Raw genomic sequence first — 22,856 nt, forward strand, 5'->3', positions numbered from 1 at the left:
TCCAGGTCTTTATGCAGGAGTTAATTCTTGCCATGCCCAACCTTTTAAAGCTCTTCATCACCGTAAATGTGAGTGCTATGGATGATAATTGTTAAGGCAGCTCATCCTGCTTTTCTTGAGCACCAGTAAGATTGATGCCCTTTTGAAACAGGTGGAAACATCTGACGGCAGCAGTGAGAGATTGATTGTCTTTAAATACTCCAGCCAGTTGGCACAGGTTTTCAGTGTCCTGCTGGATACACCATTGGGACCTGACACTTTGAAAGATATTCTGAGGTCGGCTTCTGAGGTAAATATCACAGGATTACTAGATCAGAATCAGAATAAAGTTAAATATCACTGGCATATGTCGTGAAATTTGTTAACTTTGCAGCAGCAGTATAATGCAATAAATGATAATATAGAAAAAAATGTAAATCAATTACAGTGAGTAACTACCTATATTAAATAGTGCATAAACAAATAATAAATTAAAATGCATGAATTTGCACAGGTGTAGGTTTATTCTCCCTTTCAAAGTGTACATAAAAGATGTTCAGCTTATCGGGTAGAGAATACTCATTGTATGTGTCTTCTATACTTTAAGGAAGACATCTAGGTGATCTACAGACCTGTGTTTGGAGTTCTTTGAGAATTCCTGGTATCTCTGCTGCTGTGACAGGAATCTGCTGCAAATCTCTGTGAACTCTGGTGCTCTTGTAGTCTAAAGCCTGCAGATGTTGAGTTGGATTGTATTCCAAATATCAGATCATCAGTTTGTCTCTTAATTCCATATTGTGTCCACTGAAGTCCACCTCAAAAGGGGAACTTGTATTGGCAGGGAACAGTTTTCCTACTTTGAAACTTGGTGGGGCCTGAGGAGAAAAAAGTACAAAATATCCCATTGATAAGTAGGCAAAATTATTAGAAGTCATTTCATTCCTCAGCTGGAGCTTTATTACTTATGATCAATACAAATTGAAATGTGCCAGCAAAAAATAAAAAAATGTTCAGTCTTTTTAAAATTGAGAAACATTTTATTTTTTCCCACTGATAGAGCAATCAAAATCCTCATCTGCTTCAAACTATTGTTCAGAACATCTAACTTTCTCCCAGATTGTTAACAGCAGTTTTGTATAGCTCCAAAGGAATTGACAGTTGTCAAAATTGAGCTTTTGCCTACCATTTCACTACATTTTTCTGTTCAGTTTTAATAGGTAATATTTATTGTACGAACATATCATCAGAGGTGGAATGGGTCAACAACTTCAAAACCTTGGTGTTTTAGGAACTTCAAAACCTTGGTGTTTTAGGAGCAGCTTCTTTCCCTCCCATCAGATTTCTCTTCCTGTTGGGCTAAATATTTTTAATGTTTGGTTTGATGCATGGAATGATGTGCTGGAAGCTCTTTCCCCACTCCCTGTCTGGCCAGAGCTGATGTGAGGAACACCGAAGGCTCTGGGGCCTCATTACATACCTGGTCGGCTACTGATGGACTCTGCAGCCCAGTTAACTGAGGTTCTAACAGAAATCTTCAACATTTCTCTCTAACAGTCCACTACAGCCTTGGGCTTCAAGGTGGCTACTATCCTCCCTGTGCCCGAGAGGGCAACAGTAACCTGCCTGAACGATTACCTTCAGTGACACTGAGCTCAATATGAAGTTCTTTGAGCATCTGGTTGATCTCCTGACTTGGTGTGTCTGGGTAGTCTTGTGTTTTCTGGTGGGTTTGGAGCTCCTTTCTGGGGAATGCGCGCTAAGATGGTAGCGTGATATTAATACACAGCAGCCTCTCTGGACTCTGGATTTGGGGATTGCCAAACGTTATGTGGATTTTCTGGTGTACTTTGTTTTGTCGTGTGCTTTTGTGATATCATTCTGGAGGAACGTTGTTTCATTTCTTAACTGCATTGCAGTTGTAGTTTCTAAATGACAATAAACCAAAATTCAATTCAATTATGGATCACATTAAATTCCAACTTCATGCTAGAATGGACCCTTTCCAGTTTGCTCATTGCTCAAATCAGTCCACTGATGATCCTATAACCTGTGCACTCCACTCTGTCCTGTCCCACCTGGAAAATGACGCCTCATGTGCCAGGATGCTGTTCATTGACTTCATCTTGGTGTTTGAAACGATCACCCTTCAGAAGCTTGTGGGACATTGTCCTCTTTGGGTCTCATCACCTTTCTCTGTTACTGGATCCTCAACTTATTGACGGGAAGGCCTCAGTCAGTCTTTGTTGGCAGAACCATCTTCAGCTCCACCATACTGAGCACCAGTGCTCCTCAGGGCTGTGTGCTCAGCCCATTGCTGTTCATGCTGCTGATGCATAACAGTACTGCTATATCCACTGTAAACCAAATCAGCAAGTTTGCTGATGACATGCTAGTGGTTGGCCTCCTTAGCAGCGACATCAAGACAGCATACATTGAGGAGGTAGCGCAGCTGGTAGAATGGTGTGAGCACAACAACTTGAGTCACAATGTGGACAAGATCATAGAAATGATTATGGACTTTAGGAAGGTGTAGGATGACCACTCCTCACTGCACACACACGGCTCCTCTGTGGAGTGTTAGGAGCGCCGAGTTTCTGGGAGTACACATAACAGATGATCTCACCTGGTCCCTTAACACACCTCTTCGGTCAAGAAAGCGCAGCAGCATCTTCACTCTCTAAGGTGAGTGAGGTTACCACCCCCCACCCCGCTGCCCATCATTTTAACCAATTTTTTTTTACAGGAACACAATCGAGAGTATCCTGACCACTCATCACCGTCTGGATGGGGATTGCAAGACACATAACCGCAAATCCAAACAAGGGATTGCAAGGACTGCTGAGAGGATCATCAGGATCTCTCTTCCGCCCATCAGAGATATTTATCGACAGCGCTGCTTATGCAGGGCCCTTAGCGTTGTCAGTGCTCTCCCCCCCCCCCCCCCCTTTCTCTTTAATACCTATGAACAGACAGGAGGTACCATAGCATTAAGACAAGAACTGTTAAGATGGGATGAGAAACAGCTTCTTCCCCCAGGCTGTAAGACTACTGAACTCCCTGCCACCACCCAGGTCTCATCAAGTATGAAGTGTCAGTAGCTTTATATTGTTTGCTTTTTAACTTGTATGTGCATCTTCTTATTTATTTTTTGTATTAATATTACTTAGTGTTAGGTGTGTGAATTATATGTACTGTGTTGTGCACCTTGGTCCGGAGGAACATTTTTTCATTTGGCAGTATACATGTGTATGGTTGAATGGCAATAAATGGAACTTGATATTAAGATTATTTTAAATGATTCACTCAAATATTCTATTTCCTCAATGTACAATCCTTTCATCCCCAAACTAACACCATTATCAAGGCATTTTTTTGTTACAGAAATTAATCGTTAAAGGCAGTAGAAAGGTTTGTGATATGGGTATGTGAATTAATTTCAGTTTCTAGTTTCCATTTGGTTAGTTGATTTTTTTTTCGTGGGGTGTGCAGTAACTGAAGTTGAACATTTTTCCTGCCCCAATTTGACTGTGAAAGAACGAAGCCCTTTTGGATTTAAAATCCATTTTTTATAAAAGATCTTCTTGTTTGTAAAGGAAATATTTGAGTAATCCAAGGTAGAAGATGAAAACAAGAATATGCATATTTAAAGAAAACCAATTACAAAAATTCTTGTTTGGTCTTAATAAAAACAAGTTCTGGATTGAAGCAAAGTATTCATCAAGGTAATAAATTAACCCTTTAGTTTTCAGCTTTCTTCCAAAAACAATAGGTAATCTTTTAAATTGGTTTCTAGCATTTAATGGCTTGTAACAAAATGACTAGATCCCAAATTCGCTCACTTAAAGCATTTGTGAAAATGCAGGATAAACTAGTTTAATTTAACGTGGTGTTCAATTTAGAAAAAAATCTATCTTTAAAATCCAATCAATGGATTTGCATCTTTAAGGTGTCACACTAGTAAAGCGTTTAGCGCAACACTGTTACAGCTCAGGGTGCCGAAGTTTGGACTTCAATTCCGATATTACCTGTATGTTCTCCTGGTGGAATGCTTAAATTTTCTGTGTCCTCCAGTTTCCCTGCAAAGCCAAAAGACATAATGTTCAGTAAGGTTGGTCATTGGTCAGTAATGGTCATTGTAAATTATCTCGTGATTAGGCTCGATGTAAGCTGGGCAGTGCGCTCAAAGGGCTGGAAGGATCTATTCTATCCTATATTTCAATTAAAGAAATAAATTTAAATGCTATCATTCTTATCCTGAAGCAAAATTGGCAAAGCAAAATATGGATGACCCCTGTGATAGAGGTGTTACATTAACAGGAAGCCTTTAAATGGAGATGTATTTCAACAGGATTGTTTCTCCTCTCAACAATAATGGTACGTACAATTGTTGCTGGTTTGCAGAAGGTTCCACTATAGAGGCTTGCTCTTGGAAACTGGCAAGGCCAGCAACTGTGCTTGGAGATGCAAGCAATGAACAAATGCTTTTCCAACCCTTAGTGTTAACTGTTGCACAAGAATTTTCTTCAGCATTAAAACTTTGTAAAGTATTAAATTTTGTATCCAGTGAACTACTTTAATGTGTTTAGGTATACAACTTGCACTTAAGATTGCTAGTTATGTTTTGGACATCTTGGGGGGTTGGATAATATCCAAGATACTTAAAACTGCTAGATGGCAAAATGAACCAACCAAGCTAAAAGAAAGCCATGTTATCTGCACCTCTGTCAAGAAATGAGTCAATAAAATACAAACTTTTGAAAAATATTTTTTAAAATTTCTTTTCCCATATAAATTCTGTAAGAGCAAATTTTTTTCCCTATTTTAGGTAATTACTTGTGAATTCCATTAGGACAAATTTCTGTAAGCTGGCTGTAATGGGGCTGTCAGTACTGCAAATGTTGGAAAACTGAAATAAAAGCTCAATTTGGTAGTATCAGGCAGTATCTACTGACTGTTGATATTTTAGCTCTGAATTTGCTGCTTACGGTGTATTTAGAAATTGATGTCGGTGCAAGAGTTCATGGAAGTATTGATAGGCTGTGCTGGCAGTTTACTCCTATTTGCGTCAGGATTGATGTGTGTATTCCATACCATGATTAGCCATAATTCCAGTTCTGGATGACTTTTTAAATCTCTGAGCAAAGTGGAGTAAACTCAGTGGATGCTTTAGCAATCATTTGCAAACTGAGCCTGATTTTGTTCAAAATCATTGATTAGAGAAAGTGTAAGTCATTTGAATTGAAAGAATTTTTCATTGCACGAAAGATCCCAGTCTAGTTTTTGATCATATCCAAGCCTCGCTCTGAATAAGCTTCTGATAGGATCAAGTGTTTGGTTTAATTTATTTATTTTGAAAAACTCAGTTGATACATGTTCATTTTGTTGGTTAAAAGAGCAGAATAATTTTTAAAGTGTGATTTGTCATTTGTAATTGCATTTCCCAGATCATTCAGAACTCGTAAACATTCAAAACCAAAGCTTTAAATTGAAGTACCTTTGGGAAAACTGAAAATTGTTGAGGTGCTTTAAGCTTTTTAAAATTGAATTTTAGGTATTCCTTGATTAAGATAGAGTTAATCTGAGGGCATAAGGTGGAAAACAAAGATTTCCCTTTTTACTTAGTTTTGGTGTCTTTTTTGCTCTTTATTATTCAATTCTTTTTCCAACCAAAATCTCTGACAATCTTTGACAATCTTTTGCCTATTTCCACCCGGTTTTTAATTTCACTTGTTCATTTATGATTCTTCTCTTTCTGGATTTTCTTTTGCCTCCATCATAATGATAGGTTAGGAACCAAAATGCATTGCAAACCTATTATGCCTAATAGGCAGCTTGTCTACTCCTCCATTTTTACTCTATCTTTCTTTCTGGCCCAAGCAAGGATGGGGTTCTTGGGTTTTAGTTTCAACCCCACGAGGTTCCATATTCAGTAAATTATCCTTTGCAGTTTCCACTACCAGACTCATCGCCCACTTCCCATTTAACTTCCTGAAAGCACTGTTCCCTTGATGTCCTGGGCTGTTCTTCCAACTCAACCAAACAATCCCTTTGTGATGCTTTTGCATACAATGAAGGAAATGAACCACTTGTTCTTTTACCTTATCCCTTCTTACCATCCAGTGATTCAGTCTTGGGTGAAACAGCAATTTAATTCTAGCCTAGTTGTAATGTGGTTTCCTCTACATTGAAGAAGCATTATGCAGACTGGGAGACTACTTTTGTAGAATGTCTCTTTGATGTCCATTCTCGTAATCTAAGTCCTTCTGTAGATTCCCTGCTTCCTCAACTCTATCAGCCCCTCCACCTATCTTTGTATTCTCTTCAGACTTGGCCACAAAGCCATCAATTCTGCCATAAGACATTAGACCAAAATTAGGTCATTTAGCCCATCGAATTTTCTCCGCCATTCCATCGTGGCTGATCCTGGATCTCACTCAACCCAATACCCTGCCTTCTTGCCATATCCTTTGATGCCCTGACCAATCAGGAAATGATTAATATACGCGTGGATTTGGCCTCCACTGCAATTTGTGGCAGAGCATTCCATAGATTTGCTACTCTCTGGCTAAAAGAATTGTTTCTTACCTCTTTTCTAAAGGGTTGTCCCTCAATTTTAAAGCTGTGCCCTCTAGTTCTAGATACCCCCCACCATAGGAAACATCCTCTTCACATCCACCCTATCTAGTCCTTTCAATGTTTGGTAGATTTCAATTAGATCCCCCCTCCCTCTTTCTAAATTCCAGTGAGTACAGGCCCAAAGCTGCCAAAAGCTCCTCATAACTCCTTCATTCCTAGAATCATCCTCATGAACCTCCCTTGGATTCTCCCCAGTGACAACACATCCTTTCTGAGATATGGGGCCTAAAACTGTTGACTGTTTAAGTGCAGCCTGACTAGTGTCTTTTAAATGCTCAGCATTATTTCCTTGCTTTCATATTCTATTCCCCTTGAAATAAATGCCAACATTGCATTTGCTGCCTTTACCACAGACTCAACCTGTAAGTTAACCTTCTGGGAGAATCTTGCACGAGGATGCCCAAGTCCCTTTGCATCTCTGATGTTTGAACTTTCTCCCCATTTAGACAATAGTCCAAGCTATTGTTCCACTTACCAAAATGCATTATCGTACATTTCCCAACTCTGTATTCCATTTACCACTTTCTTGCCCATTCTTCCAATTTGACCAAGTCCTGCTGCAATTGTGTTGCTTCCTCAGCACTACCTACCCCTCCACCTATCTTGGTATCATCTACAAACTTTGCCACAAAACCATCAATTCCATTATCTAAATCATTGGCAAACAATGTGAGAAGTAGCAGTCTCAATACAGATCCCTGTGGAACACCACTACACAGGCAGACAACCAGAAAAGGTTCCCTCTCTTTCCACTCTTTGCTTTGCCAGACAGCAGATCTTCTATCCATATGATTATCTTTACTGTCATACCATGGGCTCTTGTTTAGCGGTGTCATGTGTGGCACCTTGTCAAAGGCCTTCGGAAAATCCAGGTAAACATTATCCACCCTGGTTCAAATGAAATCTCATTTCTATATACAGTACAGGTAGTCCCCGAGTTACGACCATACGACTTACGGACAACTCGTACATACGAACCAAGGAAGGAGAACGCCGTCCACCATAGTTGCCGTTGACACTATGTTGAGTGTGTAACTTTGTATTTACCTTAAATTATTCTTAGCAAGATTCACCCTGACCCCGCCCCCCCCCCCCGTTCCGGTCGGCTGGTGGCGCAGTGAGATCAGCGCCGGGCTGGAGAATGGAGGTTCCCGAGTTCAATCCAGTGACAGACCGCTTCCGTGCTGGGTTGATGTCAATCCAGTGACTCCCGTACCATCCATGCCAGGTTGATGTCGAGCTCGCAACTCGACCTTGTTTTAAAAAAAACACTGCCACCTCCAGTTTAATTTCCCACGCAGAATATTGTGGAGGATCAAATACCCAAACCCAGCACAGCCTCCACGTCGCATTTGACCTGCGGTGGACTTTGGAACCCGGGGAATTCAGTGCGGTGGTCCTTAGGACCCAGCAGACCTTGGGAGTCGGTGGAGGTTGGGACCTGCTGCCCGCAGTGTTTCTGTTCTGTTGATGGGAAACGATCGCGATTGAAAATAAAGTGGCGATAATAAAGTGTTTGGAAAGAGGTGAAACGCCATCGGTCATTGGAAAAGCATTAGGCTACAGTTGGTCAACGATCGGAACAATTTTAAAGGATAATGGATAAAGTGAGAATAATGGAGCATGTGAAACACCCTGCCCCGATGAAAACTACAATTATTACTAAGCAAGGCAGTGGTTTAATTATTGGAATACATACATTTCTTAAGTGTTTCATATGCATAGAAAGATAAAATATATACAGTATACTAAGACAAACGTTTGACTAACTGACGCTAAATAATACTGGATGTACTTGTACTTGTTCCGACTTATGTACAAATTCGACTTAAAGACGGGCTCTGGAACGGAACTCGTATGTAACCCGGGGACTGCCTGTACATTATATGGATGAATATATATATAGTTAAATGATAAACTTGACTGTATATCTTGTCTGTTCCTACTTCAAAGAATTTCCGCCAATTTGTTTGACAAGATTTCCCCTTAAGAAAACCATGCTGACTTCAGCTTATTTTATCATGTGCTGCAAGTGCCCCAAAACGTCATCCCTAATAATGGATTTTAACATCTTCCCAGCCACTGAAGTCAGACTAACTGGCCTGTAATTTCCTGTTGTTTGTCTCCCATCCTTAAAGAATGGAGTGACACTTCTGACTTTTCAGTCCTCTGGAACCATTTTAGAATCTAGTGATTCTTGAAAGATCACTACTAATGTTTCCATAATCTCTTCAGCTACCTCTTTCAGAACCCTGGGGTATAGTCCATCTGGTCCACATTGCTCATCTACCTTCTGACCTTTCAGCTTCCCAGGTACCATCTTTTAAGTGATAGCAATAACTCTGTGCATTTATAGAAGTCTGTCATAGTTTTAGATGACTTCTAAGAAGATAGAGGCACTGTTGTGCTGCCTTTATGGTGGCAGTTACATGCTGGTCCCAAGACCAAATGATAAAGCCAAGGAATTTAAAGGTACTGACCCTCTCCTCATCCAATCCCCTAATGAGGACCTAGCTTATGGACCACTGTTTTCCACCTTCTGTAGTCCATAATCATCTCTTCGGTTTTTACTGACATTGGGTGAGAAGTTGTTGTGGCACCATTCAACCAGATTTTCAATTTCTTTCCTATATGCCAATTTGTCATCATTTTTGATTTGACCAACAACAGTGGTGGTGTCAGCATATTTAAATATGGCATTGGAGCAGTATTCAGCCCCATTTACAAGTATAAAGCAAGTAGAGCAGAGGGCTAGGCTCACTGTCTTGTGATGCACCTGTACTGATGATGATTATGGAGGAGATGTTGTTGCCATTCTAACTGACTGAGGTCCGCAAGTGAGGAAGTCGAGGATCCAGTAGCAGAAGGACGTATTGAGGCCTAGGTACTGGAGCTTATTAGTTTTGACGGAATGATACTGTTGAATGCTAAGCTGTAGTCATTGAAGAATACCCTGGTGTATGCTGTCCAAATGTTCCAGGGCTGAGTGACAAGCCAATGGAGTAGTTTCTGCTCTTGATGTGTTGTGACAGTAGGCACGTCCCCTCTATTTCACAGCTTTAATGTAATTGTTTGAGTGCTTCTAACTTCTATCATGTTTCTATTAACTCATTCCCTCCATAAATTTTAAGCCCAAGTTATCCATCAGAATTTCTTACATACCGAATTCTGATGCTGGGTCTTTTAATATGAAACATTAATTTCCTGTTCTTCCACAGAAGTTCTTGACCTCATTACTTCCAGAATTTCTTATTTTATGTCAAAGTTGATGTTAATAGTGGTTGACATGTTCAGATTAAAAGTGTACTTCTGTTTATTTTGAAATGTAATGCCTTCACTAGAGTGTGCTGGTTTAAATGGTTTTGAGATTCTTGCTGCATTGTCAGAGTTCCTTTGCCAGAGTTGTTGACCAGTTAAGTTTTAATAGGACTTCTGGTTCATCTTTGCCATATCGTGGACGAAGACTTACTTGTAAACTTGCCGAGTACTATTGTGTTTATCTTGAACGTAGACAGTGATCAAATTTAACTACAAAAGTGCACTGGTTCAACTTAAGAAATTCAAGAGCAGAATGAATAAGCATTTGGTTATTCATTGTACTGCTTTGATTCCGCTGATTGGAACAACTTGAAAGCCAGTACCAACAACATTAATAAATACACTGAGAATTACCTCCCATATCAGCTTTTGTGAAGATGCCTGCCTCCCCACTAAAATAATCATCAGCTTAAGCAATAGTAAACCCTTGTTCAACGCAAAGCTTAGACAGCTGTATCTGAAGGGGAAGAAAGCCTTTAGAAGTGGACATAAAGGGGAGTTCAAAGGCCAGTTAAAGTTGAATAAGGCAATCAAAGCTGCCAAATAATATTTAATCAAACCTAGGAAGCCAGATTCCTGTAAATGACTTCTATCTGTAAAGGCCTTCAGTTTACCACCAACTACAAAAAGAAGGCAGCCCCTTTCTAAACCAGTTAAATGAGTAGTTGAGTAAATTTGACTCGCACTTCAAAGAACCCTCTAGTGCCTATTCAACCAGATGATCACCAAAGGCCTGTACTCTCCAGTGTCGAGGAGGAGGTGAGGAAGCTGTTCAGGAAACAAAATATCAAGAAGGCTGCTGCTGGCCCTGATTCTGTCTCCCTGACTCTGTCTGCAGACTCAACACTGCAGCTTTACAGACATTTTCAATGTCTCCTAAACTATTGTCTGTTCAGCATGTTTCAGAAAATGTTATTATTCCAGTCACCCCCCAGAAAAATCAGAAGGTCCTAGATTAAATTACTACAAGCCAGTTGTATTCACACCAGTCATAATGAAGACCTGTGGAAGGCTGGTCATGTTTTTTTCTCAAATCCATAACTCAATTTTTTTAGAACCATTGCAATTGCCTACAGAGCCAACTGATCTGTAGATAATACAGTTAACCTTGGTTTTATCTTCATACTACCTTGACTCCTGATACATATGTCAAGATTCTTTTTGTTGATTTCAGTTCATCCTTGAGCATCTGCAAGGGAAACTTCCCAAACTTAATGTACCAGGTCCCATTGGCAGGTGGATCACTAACTTCCTCTCAGACAGGAGGGACTATGGGACTAAGTGAGATTAGGTTAGCACACCTCTACATAGCACTCAGTCAGTGCTGGTGCACCACAGGAATGTGTTCTCTCCCCTCTTATTTTCTCTATAAACTAATTACTGTTTCTAGGGTTTCATCAGTTCAACGGTTCCATTTAATATCAGAAAATATATGGTATACAACCCTAAATTCTTATTCTCTGCAGGCATCCACAAAACAAGAACTCTAATGAATGAATGACAGAAAAATGTTCGAACCCCAAAGCTGCCTCCCCAACACAAGCGTCACCCCCCCCCCAACCTGCCTCAGCAAAGATATCAGCCCTCCCATCACCTGGCATGTAAGCAAAAACAATAAAAAGACTGATAGTTTGCAGATGACGTGGACTGTTGTTGGACTAGTCACCAGAGGCAACAAGTCCAAGTACCACCAAGAAGTAAGCAAGCTGGTGTCCTGGTGCAATCGCAACAGCTTGGAACTGAAACACCTTCAAAACTGTGGAGATGCATATCAACCTCAGGAGAAATGTGCCTTCTCTTCACCCGCTCATCATTAATAACTCTACAGTTAGCTCCTTTTCAACGTTCAAGTTTCTGAGTGTCACTATTTTGCAGAGCCTTGTGGGAGAACCATATCTCCTTCAGTAACAAAAAAGTTTGGCATTGGGTATTCTTGCTGCATTTGGTAAAATTCTATCTTCCCCAAAATATCCCGATGCAGTTCTATACTGCCATCATAGAGAGCATCTTCACATCAACCGTTTGGTTTGGTGTAACATCATTTCACAATGTACGAAAACTGCAGTGAATTGTCAGGTCAGCAGAAAAAGTCATTGATTGCAGTCTACCATCACTGCAGGACTTGTTTACGTCCAGGACAAATAAGCAGACAAGAAAAATTTCCGGATGCTACCCACTCTTGCCAACTGCCTTTTCCAAAAACTCCCTTGTAGAAAGTGATGCAGGGCCAATAAGACTAAAAAAAAAATACACATGCATGCTATCTGAAAAATTCTTCCACCCCTGGCTGAAGGAATTTTTCTGCATCTGTTTTAAATGAATACCACTCTATCCTGAGGCCGAGCCTTTGTCCTAGACTCCCCCACCATTGAGAAACATCCTTTCAACATCTAATCTGTCTAGGCCTTTCAACATCTGAAAGTTTTCAATGAGATCCCCCTCATCCTTCTAAATTCAAGCGAATACAGAGCCAGAGCTATCAAACGTTCCTCGTATGATAACCCTTTCATTCCTGGAATCACCATTGTGAACCTCCTCTGGACACTCTCCAATGCCAGCACATCTTTTCATAGATGAGGAGCCCAAAACTGTTCACAATACTCAGGGTGAGGCCACACTAGTGCCTTATAAAGCCTTGGCATCATATCGCTGCTCTTATATTCTAGACTTCTGGTCACCAACCCGTCGATCTTTGAGAATTTCCCAGTTGATCCTGAAAAATAAATAAATAAATACACAAATACTGTTGAGAGATTGTTTCCGGGTTGCTGGGTTTTAGTTCCGTTCTTTCTGCCCAGTGCGCATGCATGTAGCTCCCCCGCACTACACAGTGTACTTCCGCAGCCCCCAACCACCAGGCCGCGAGGAAACGATAGGAGTTAGCTGCACCTTTCCTCATTCCCTCTCACGCCCACTGTTGAACTTGAATACACGTGAGGTCATCAGTCTCCTAAACGCAGTGATACCCTCACGCCAGGGATCACTGGTTGGTCTCGGGCGGCCGGCAGGAAGTGCCATTGCTACTGGCCCCGAGCGCTGCCTCTAAACCTGTTTATCACACTGAATGTTTGTGGGGAACCCAGTGCTAAAATATTCGCAGATGACCTAATTCAGGCTCAGGGTTTCGTAAGTATCAGAACAGCTACCGCGCTGCGATCTACTGAAACAAACTTTTGTCGGCTGATAGATCCTACAAGGGGGACGGGCGGGTGCTCTGTTGCACTCCCCGTTCGGTTGGCCGCTCACTCCGGACTGCGACTGCCGTAGCACCGGTACGAGGACCTCTGACCCTGACCTTGTCCTCTCACCCCACCCACGTCCAGCTGCACCTGGCCAAGGTGGCTGGTGGCGGGCAGGTGGGAGGCTGTCTAATGAGGCAGTGTCTCAAAGCCGCTTCGGTACCCTGAGTCCAAGCACCCTGCACTTAAAGACAAACCCGCTGAGTTTTTTCGGCGGAAAAAACGTGAGCAGTGCGGGACAGGAGCTGAGAGCCGCGAAAGCTAAATTGTGGAATAGGCTGGACATAAGGAATCTGCTTCGAGTATTCCGGTCGTGTTTACCCCCCCCCCCCCCCCCCCCCCCCACCCACCCCGTCAGCCAGTCCACAAGAATATCGTCAAAATTAAACCGGTCCGCAGTGCAAAAAAAGGGTGGGTACCCTCGATGGTTATACATTACTTCTACTTCCGGGTTGCAGGGTTTTACTTCCGGTCTTTTCTGCCCCAGTGCGCATGCGTGTAACTAATTGATGTGTTGTCGATCTTGCCTTTTACTAAGGCCGAGGTAGGGGATCTTGGGCTTAAAAAGGTTGGTGACCGCTATTCTAGACCTTTTGAAATGAATGCGAACCTTGCATTTGCCTTCCTCACCACCAATTCAGTCTGTAAGCTAATCTTTAGGGTGTTCTGTACAAGGACTCCCAAGTCCCTTTGCATCTCAGATTTTTCCATTTTCTCCTCATTTAAAAAATTGTCTGCACATTTATTTTACCAAAGTGCATGACCATGCATTTTCCAACATTGTGTTTCATTTGCCACTTTCTTGCCCATTTTCCTGATCTATCCAAGTCTTCCTTCATCCTATCTGTTTCCTCAACACTACCAATCTTCGTATCATCTGCAAACTTGGCAACAAAGCTATCCATTCCATCATCTAAATCATTGAAACACAGCATAAAAAGAAACGGTCCCCACACTGACTCCCTGTGAAACACTACTAGTCACTGGTAACCAACCAGACAAGGATCCTTTCGTTTGCTGCCTCCTACCAATGCTCTAACTATGCCAGTAACTTTCCTGTAATACCATGGGCTCCTAACTTCATAAGCAGACTCATTTGTGATACTTTATCAGAGTTCTTCTGAAAGTCCAAATATACAACATCCACTGCATCCCCTTTATCTATCCTATGTGCAATCTCCTCAAAGAATTCCAACAGGTTTGTCAGGCAAGATGAAGGAAACCATGCTGACTTTGTCCTATCTTGTTCTGTGTCGCCAAATACTCCATAGCCTCATCCTTAACAATTGACTCCAACATCTTTCCCAACTGCTGAGGTCAGGCTAACTGGGCTATAATTCCCTTTCTGCTGCTTTCCTCCCTTCTTAAAGAGTGGACTGATATTTGCAATTTTCTAGTCCTCTGGTGCCATTGCCAGAGTCGAATGATTTTTGAAAGATCATTGCTAATGCCTCCACAATCTGTACTGCTATCTCTTTCAGAACCCTCATATTGTCTGGGTGACTTATTTACCCTTGGGTCTTACAGCTTTTTGAGCACCTTCTCTCTTGTAATAGTAACTGCATTCACTTCTCTTCCCTCACACCCTTCAACATCTGGCACACTGCTAGTGCCTTCCACAGTGAAGGCTGTTGCAAAATACTTATTTAGTTCATCTGCCATCTCCTTGTCCCCTATTATTGTTTCTCCAGCTCATTTTCTAGCAGTCCTATATCCACTCTGATCTCTTGTTTATTATTTTACGTACTTGAAGAAGCTTTTACTATCCACTTTGATACTGTTTGCTAGCTTGCTTTCAAATTTCATCTTGACCCTCCCTAATGATTCTTTTTGTGCTCTTTGTAGGTTTTTAAAAGCAGCTCAATCCTCTATCTTCCTGCTAATTTTCTTGCAGGCAGTCACAGTAGAAGAAAGAAATACAATATAATCAATGAAAAACCACAGACAAACTGACAAGCAACCAATGTGCAAGAGAAGACAAACCATGCAAATACTAAAACAACAATAATAATTGATAAATAAATAACACCGAGGACATGAGTTGTAGAGTCCTTGAAAGTTGTGGAATCAGTTGAGAGTTGAAGTGAGTGAAGTTATCTATGCTGATTCAGGAGCTTGATGTTTGAAGGGTAATAATTGTTCTTGAACCTGGTGGTGTGAGACCTTGGGCTCCTGTACCTCCTTCCCAATGGCAGCAGCAATAAGAGGGCATGGCCTGGATGCTAGGGGTTCTTGATAGATGCTGCTTTCTCATAGCAACACTTCTTGATGTGCTTCTTGCTTTTCCTGTGATGGACTGGGCTGTATACACCATTCTTTGTACACTTTTCCATTCTTGGGCATATCTGTTTCCATTCTGGCTGTGATGCAACCATTAGGGTACTCTCCATTGTGCATCTATAGAATTTTGTCAAAGCTTTAGATGACACGCTGAAGCTGCACAAACTTTTAAGTAAGTAGAGGTGCTGTTATGCCGCCTTTATAATGGTACTTGCATGCTGGTCCCAGGACTAAATGATAACACTAAGGAATTTAAAGTTACTCCACCTCCAATCCCCTAATGAGGATTTGGCATGTGAACCTAGGCAATCCACCTCCTGTGGGCACATCTACATGAAATGTTTTCATAGCAAAGTAGCATCTATCATCAGGGATCCTCACCACCTTGGTTATGCTTTCTTCTCACTCCTGCCATCAGGTAGAAGGTACAAGAGCCCCAGCTCCAAGTTCAAGAACAGTTGCAACCTCTCAACTATTAGACACTTGAACAAAAAAAGATAACTTCACTCAACTGAACTTGCTCTATTATTGAAATGTTGCCACAACCAATGGACTGACTTTCAAGGACTCATCTCATGTTCTCATGAATCATTGCTGTTTATTTATATTTGCATTTGTATAATATGTTTGCTTCTGCACTCTGGTTGAACACCCTGGTTGGGTGGTTTTTCATTGTTCTTGTTATAGTTACTATTCTATAAATTTCAGTGGGCATATACAATAAGCAATTTTCAACAAGAAAGATCATACTATTTTTTTCCCAAGTCTGAACAAAAAAGGATAACTTCTCTCAACCAAACTTCATACATTAAAGTACTCAGCTATTCCCTTACAACATCTCAAAAATTTAAATCTCTCTATTTTCATATTGAAGTAATATCATATTCAAAGTAATTAACAAATTTGCTTTACACAACACTCTCCGCAAGCATATCAGATATTTTCAGATGATAAAATCAGTTTGTATAGACATGTGCATGCACACGCTAAGGCAACCAGGTTAGAAGCTGATAAAACAAAGTGCTAAAAATCCAAAGAACCTCAGGGCTTCAGCAGAAACTGGCAGATCAGTTAAACATTATGGATGACCAAAGTTTTGGTTAAGACTACAAAAGACTTTCATGAGGATGTTAGGAAGATGGCGAGTCAATGGAAGTGTAGATAATGGAAGAAAATAACAAAGTGCCAAGATATCGATTGAGGTACATGCTGCCAATATAGTAAGGGTACATAACATAGGCTGAAATTATATGAAAGAAAAGTATGTGAGGAACTGTAACAGATGGTTATGCAAGGTGAGGTCCTTAATGAATACTCTTAGGTGTGTCCAGGAAGGATTTCTGATGCAAAATTTAGACAGGCTGACTAGAAGAAAGGCCGTACTGGATCTGGTGTTGGACAAGCAATCAGGTCAGGTGTCAGATTTCTTGGTGGGTGAGCATTTCGGAGACACCTCCCTGAGCTTCACCATAGCCTTGGAGAGGAGTAGGGGCAGATGGGATGGGAAAGTAATTAATTGGGGAAGGGGGAATTACGCTATTAGGCATAACTTGGAAACAGATGTACTGTTTATTAGTCTGATTGGGGATACTCAGCATGGCTTTGTGAGGGGTAGGTCAGGCCTCACGAGCCTGATTGAATTCTTTCAGGATGAGACAAAACACATTGATAGTAGAGCAGGGATGATGTTTTTGCAGGGAAATGTACTATGGACATGTGGTCAATGTTTAGGGATCTCTTGCAGGATGTTAGGGATAAATTTGTCCCGGTGAGGAAGATAAAAAACGGTAGGGTAAAGGAACCATGGGTGACAAGTGAGGTGGAAAACCTAGTCAGGTGGAACAAGGCAGCATACATGAGGTTTAGGAAGCAAGGATCAGATGGGTCTATTGAGGAATATAGGGTAGCAAGAAAGGAGCTTAAGAAGGGGCTGAGAAGAGCAAGAAGGGGGGCATGAGAAGGCCTTGGCGAGTAGGGTAAAGGAAAACCCCGAGACAAAAGGATGAAGAGCAAAAGGATTTCAAAAGTGAAGGTAGGACTGATTAAAGATAAAGGTGGGAAGATGTGCCTGTAGGCTGTGGAAGTGAGCAAGGTCCTCAATGAATACTTCTCCGGTATTCACCAATGATAGGGAACTTGATGACGGTGAGGACAATATCAGTGAGGTTCATGTTCTGGAGCATGTTGATATTAAGGGAGAGGAGGTGTTGGAGTTAAAATGCATTAGGATGGATAAGTCCCCGGGGCCTGAAGGCATATTCCCCAGGCTGCTCCACGAGGTGAGGGAAGAGATTGCTGAGCCTCTGGTTAGGATCTTTATGTCCTCGTTGTCCACGGGAACAGTACCGGAGGATTGGAGGGAGGCAAACGTTGTCCCCTTGTTCAAAAAAAGTAGTAGGGATAGTCTGGGTAATTATAGACCAGTGAGTCTTGCGTCTGGTGGGAAAGCTGTTGGAAAAGATTCTTAGAGATAGGATCTACGGGCTGTTAGAAAATCATGGTCTGATCAGGGACAGTCAGCATGGCTTTGTGAAGGGCAGATTGTGCCTAAGAAGCCTGATAGAGTTCTTTGAGGAGGTGACCAGGCATATAGATGAGGGTAGTGCAGTGGATGTGATCTACATGGATTTTAGTAAGGCATTTGATAAGATTCCACGTGGTAGGCTTATTCAGAAAGTCAGAAGGCATGGGGTCCAGGGAAGTTGGGCCAGGTGGATTCAGAATTGGCTTGCCTGCAGAAAGCAGAGTGTCATGGTGGAAGGAGTACATTTGGATTAGAGGGTTGTGACTAGTGGTGTCCCACAAGGATCGGTTCTGGGACCTCTACATTTCGTGATTTTTATTAATGACCTGGATGTGGGGGTAGAAGGGTGGGTTGGCAAGTTTGCAGACGACACAAAGATTGGTGGTGGTGTGGACAGTGTAGAGGATTGTTGAAGATTGCAGAGAGACATTGATAGGATGCAGAAGTGGGCTGAGAAGTGACAGATGGGAGTTCAGCCCAGAGAAGTGTGAGGTGGTACACTTTGGAAAGACAAACTCTGAGGCAGAGTACAAAGTAAATGGCAGGATACTTGGTAGTGTGGAGGAGCAGAGGGATTTGGGGGTGCATGTCCACAGATCCCCGAAAGTTGCCTCACAGGTAGATAGGGTAGTTAAGAAAGCTTATGGGGTGTTAGCTTTCATAAGTCAAGGGGTAGAGTTTAAGAGTTGCGAGGTAATGATGCAGCTCTATAAAACTCTGTTTAGGCCACACTTGGAGTACTGTGTCCAGTTCTGGTTACCTCACTATAGGAAGGATATGGAAGCATTGGAAAGGGTATAGAGGAGATTTACCAGGATGCTGCCTGGTTTAGAGAGTATGCATTATGATCAGAGATGGGGGTTATATGGGAGGCAGGGTTTAAGGGTCGGCACAACATTGTGGGCCGAAGGACCTGTACTGTGCTGTACTATTCTATGGTAGGCTTATTCTGAAAGTTGGGAGCCATGGAATCCAGATAAACTTGGTTTGTGGATTCAGAATTGGCTTGCCTATAGAAGGCAGAGGGTGGTTGTAGATGGAGTGTTTTCTGCCTACTGATTACTGACCAATGGTTTTCACAGGGATCTGTTCTGGGTCCCCTGCTGTTTGTAGTTTTTGTAAATGACTTGGATGAGGAAATGAAGGATGGATTGGTATATTTCTAGAGGACATAGAAGTTGGTGGAGTTGTGGATCGCATAAGAGGTTATTCTAGATTTCAATATATTGTGTTTAGTTCTGGTTGTCTCATTGTAGAAAGGATGTAGAAGCTTTAAAGAGGTGCAGAGGAAATTTACCAGGATGCTGCCTGGATTAGAGAGCATGTCTTATGAGCTTAGGTTGAGGGAGCTATAGATTTTCCCTTTGGAGCGAAGGAGGATTGCAGATAACATGATAGAGGTGTACAAGGTGAGAAGAGGCATAAATTGAGTGGATAACCAGAGACTTTTTTCCAAAGTGCAAGTGGCTAATATGGGGGGGGGGGGTATTTTAGAATGATTGGAGGAAAGTAGAGGGGAGATATCAGCGGTATGTGTTTTTTTTTATACACAGTGGTGGTTGTAGAGGCAGATAGATTAGGGACATTTAAGAAACTCTTAGATAGGCATATGGATGAAAGTAAAATAGAGGCCTATGAAGGAGAGAAGGGTTAGATTGATCTTGGAGTAAGTTAAGGGTTTAGCACAATATCATGGGCCAAAGAGCCTGTACTATGGTGCAGTGTTCTAAGAGCAAGAATAACTAAGAATGCCATGTTCTGTATTGTTACAAAAAATAAAGGTATTCCTCAAAGTTTAAGAAAACTGTTCAAATTCTTGGTTATTGAAATAAAATTGCTTTATAATGCCTGGAGTCTGTGTTGGCAGTGATGTTGGAGGATGTATTAGGGCTGGACTGAGCAAAATTGCAACAGCAAAGCTTCCTTAATATCCATGAGCAATTTAAAACTGATTTTCTGTGTACAGTTATTCTGTAAAATGTTAACAGGTGCTTTTTTTGGGGGGGATGAGAAATAGTGTGACTTGTAGAGGGGAATTTGTGATAAAATGGGAAAGTAGGGAAACAATTGGTTATTTGAGACGCACACAGAGGCTGTTGTGAAACAAAAATGAAAGGCACTGTTGTTGGACAGTCTGTGATATGCAATTTAGGAAATAGCCTAGATTCTGGGCAGACTTCCTCTTGATGCATCAATGAATTCTTAACATTTTGTTCCCTCATTTGGATTCTGGTGTTGCTGTTGCAGCCAGCCACCTATAAGCTGGTTGCGCTGGGGTTCACAAGAAGCCAGGCATACCATTGCACTTACTTCTCCAATTTTTTATAAAAGAATGGTCTTTGTTTTACATACTGCTAGATTTAAACTAAATGAAAAATAATACTTTTGGATTTTTTTTCATCTGAAATATAAAAATGTAGCACAGATATTCAGATTATTTTGTGATGCGTGAGAGAGAATGCAGTAGTCCCAGTCATGCCTAGGTTCTAGTGAAATACAGGGTACCTGGGCTAATTACATTTTGGCTAGAATGCATGGCACTTATTCTTTTTCCTGTGCCTGTTAACTTTTGCTTCATAAGTTGAACACTCATCTCTTCAGTCAGAAGACTCAAGTTTTGAGTCTTGAATGTATTCTCAGGCAAACAATTCAATACAATATTGCAAAACCTTTGGATTAATGATTCATTTTTCATATAAATTATTAATAGTTCTAAAAATTCCAAAGTTATTGAGTAGTGAGTTCTCCTGATCTTTTGTCTTCATGTTTGTTGGTCATTCCAGTGTGCAAATCATCTTCTTTCCATTATCACTTCAACTGCACTTTAAGTTTCTCCTGCTGTAGAAATACTTTGGGATATCCTGAATTTGTGAAAGACCCTGTATGAGAGTCCTGGCATCGTTTTCCTTTTCTGAAAGAGTTGACCCTGCTGGAATACATCCCGTAAGCACCGTTTTCTCCTGTGCTCCAAATGAGTGAATTTGGATTGTTTAACTCTGAAATTATATAATAAATGAAGTTGATTATGACCTAAGTTGGCAGTTATGCTATTTATCATACCTATTACAGGCATTACTGGAATAACAACCCAACACAAGCTAAACTAGACATGTAATTAACTAAACTACATGTCCTTATTATTTTCATTCTTTCCCTCTTTCATCTTGAACTGGTGAAATTTAATCAAATATTATGCTTTGTTACACTTTTACTTCTGTACCTAAGTTACTCACCTCCCATTTAAATTCTTATCCTTATGTATGTCTCAACTCAATGCGCCATTTTAATTATTGATTTTTTTATATGTAAGAAATATTATCTATTTGGTAGTTCACTGATAAATCTGTCAGCAAGCATCTAGCACAAATAGACTGAAATCGAATGAATCATTGAAAAAACTTTAGCTGTCAATTGCAAAATGAAAGAACAGCCCTTTTTATGTAGGCTGTGTGTGCCCTCTTGGAGATGTTCTTTTGGAAACAGTAAATGTGGCCTTGCAGGAGTGAAATGACTTGATAAATGATGATTTACAGACAAGATTACAGTGACTAAAGCAATTTAACTTCCTGATTGATTTTAAAAAAAATCTTTGCTGTGAAAGCTTTGTTGTTAATACTACAGCAAAAATGAACAACTTTCTGCCTCTTCCGATCTGATTCAGGATCAAACATCCTAGATTAGCTCGAGCCACATCCTATTATTTTAGCCTGCCTGGGAGTGTCTAAACCAATGTATTTTTGTTTTGGAAATCAAGTAAAACAGCCTGATTTAAATTTGTAGAGTTAATAGTAACTACACATAATTTGACTTTGGCTGAATATTCTTTGGTTTCAAGCACAAATTAATGTGCTATATTCATTCACTGTATATTGTAGTAACATTCTGAATTGTGCAAATTTCTGATGTGTGGTAACTACAAATCAAAGATCTACTGGAAGCATAAACCACATCCTGCCATCAGTGAACTGCTATGTGATCTGTCTGTTGCCTTGAGCTGATTCCATGTTACCGATGCAAACTAATGTCATGGTGCAGGTGTTCTATCCTCTGACATTTTATTTGCAAAGTGGTACTGAACTTGATATCCTTCAGTGGGACTACTGATTCAAAGCTGCTTTCATTCTCATGAGCTTATAAACATTGCATCTAAAACCCTTCACTTGTAATTCATTTTATACCTTGTCTTTTAACAGCAGTATTGCATAATGTCTATTTTGATCATGTTATCTGGGCACTGAGCCAAAGATAATCGGCAATGAGCCATATCATTGAGGCGATTAGGCAGGCATATGAGCATGCAGGTAATGGAGGGACATGGATCACATCCAGACAGCTGGGATTAATTTAATTTGACATCATAGGCCAGAGGGCCTGTCTCTGTGCAGTACTGTTCTATGTTGTTTTGCATATGTAAGCTGATATCTGAAGAGTAAATGATCAATATTTTGGTATTGCTGTAGTGATTTTTTTAAAAAGCCGATGTTCTAACTTCTACAATTTACTATGGCTTATGAGCTGTGGTATTTCATAGTGATTAGTGGACATAAATCATGAATTTTACCTTTTTTGTTACCGGAAAATAGACGTAATTAAAAGTTGGAATAAAATGTATTTCTTCAGTAAGATTTTCTTTTACTTTGCAGCTGGCTAATTGCAATCCTGTCCCAGTTGAATCCTCTGTTTGGACCACAGTTAAAAAATGAAACAGTCTGGTACTTGTTCTACCATTGGCCCTGAATTCATCACCTAAAAAAACTTCTATGAAGTAGAGGTAAGCACTTTTTTTTGAGGAATTGTTGTACATAATATAAATTCTGTTTGTTTTAGGTTAGCTTACTCTGTGTACAGTACTAATATATCTGAGCTGAGTAATGACCTTG

General features: G+C 40.8%; 1 protein-coding gene across 1 annotated transcript in view; it reads left to right on the forward strand.

The window, feature by feature from the left end:
- atp6v0e1 (ATPase H+ transporting V0 subunit e1) overlaps nucleotides 1-22,856 on the forward strand; it is a 48,450-nt gene that overhangs the window by 18,390 nt on the left and 7,204 nt on the right. Inside the window, exon 3 of the mRNA XM_073067703.1 lies at nucleotides 22,620-22,747. Coding sequence (XP_072923804.1) covers nucleotides 22,620-22,713 — 94 coding nt within the window. The 3' untranslated portion in view covers nucleotides 22,714-22,747. The remainder of the gene's footprint in view (nucleotides 1-22,619; nucleotides 22,748-22,856) is intronic.

This window comes from Hemitrygon akajei, chromosome 15 (genome assembly GCF_048418815.1).
Source record: "Hemitrygon akajei chromosome 15, sHemAka1.3, whole genome shotgun sequence".
NCBI lineage: Eukaryota > Metazoa > Chordata > Chondrichthyes > Myliobatiformes > Dasyatidae > Hemitrygon > Hemitrygon akajei.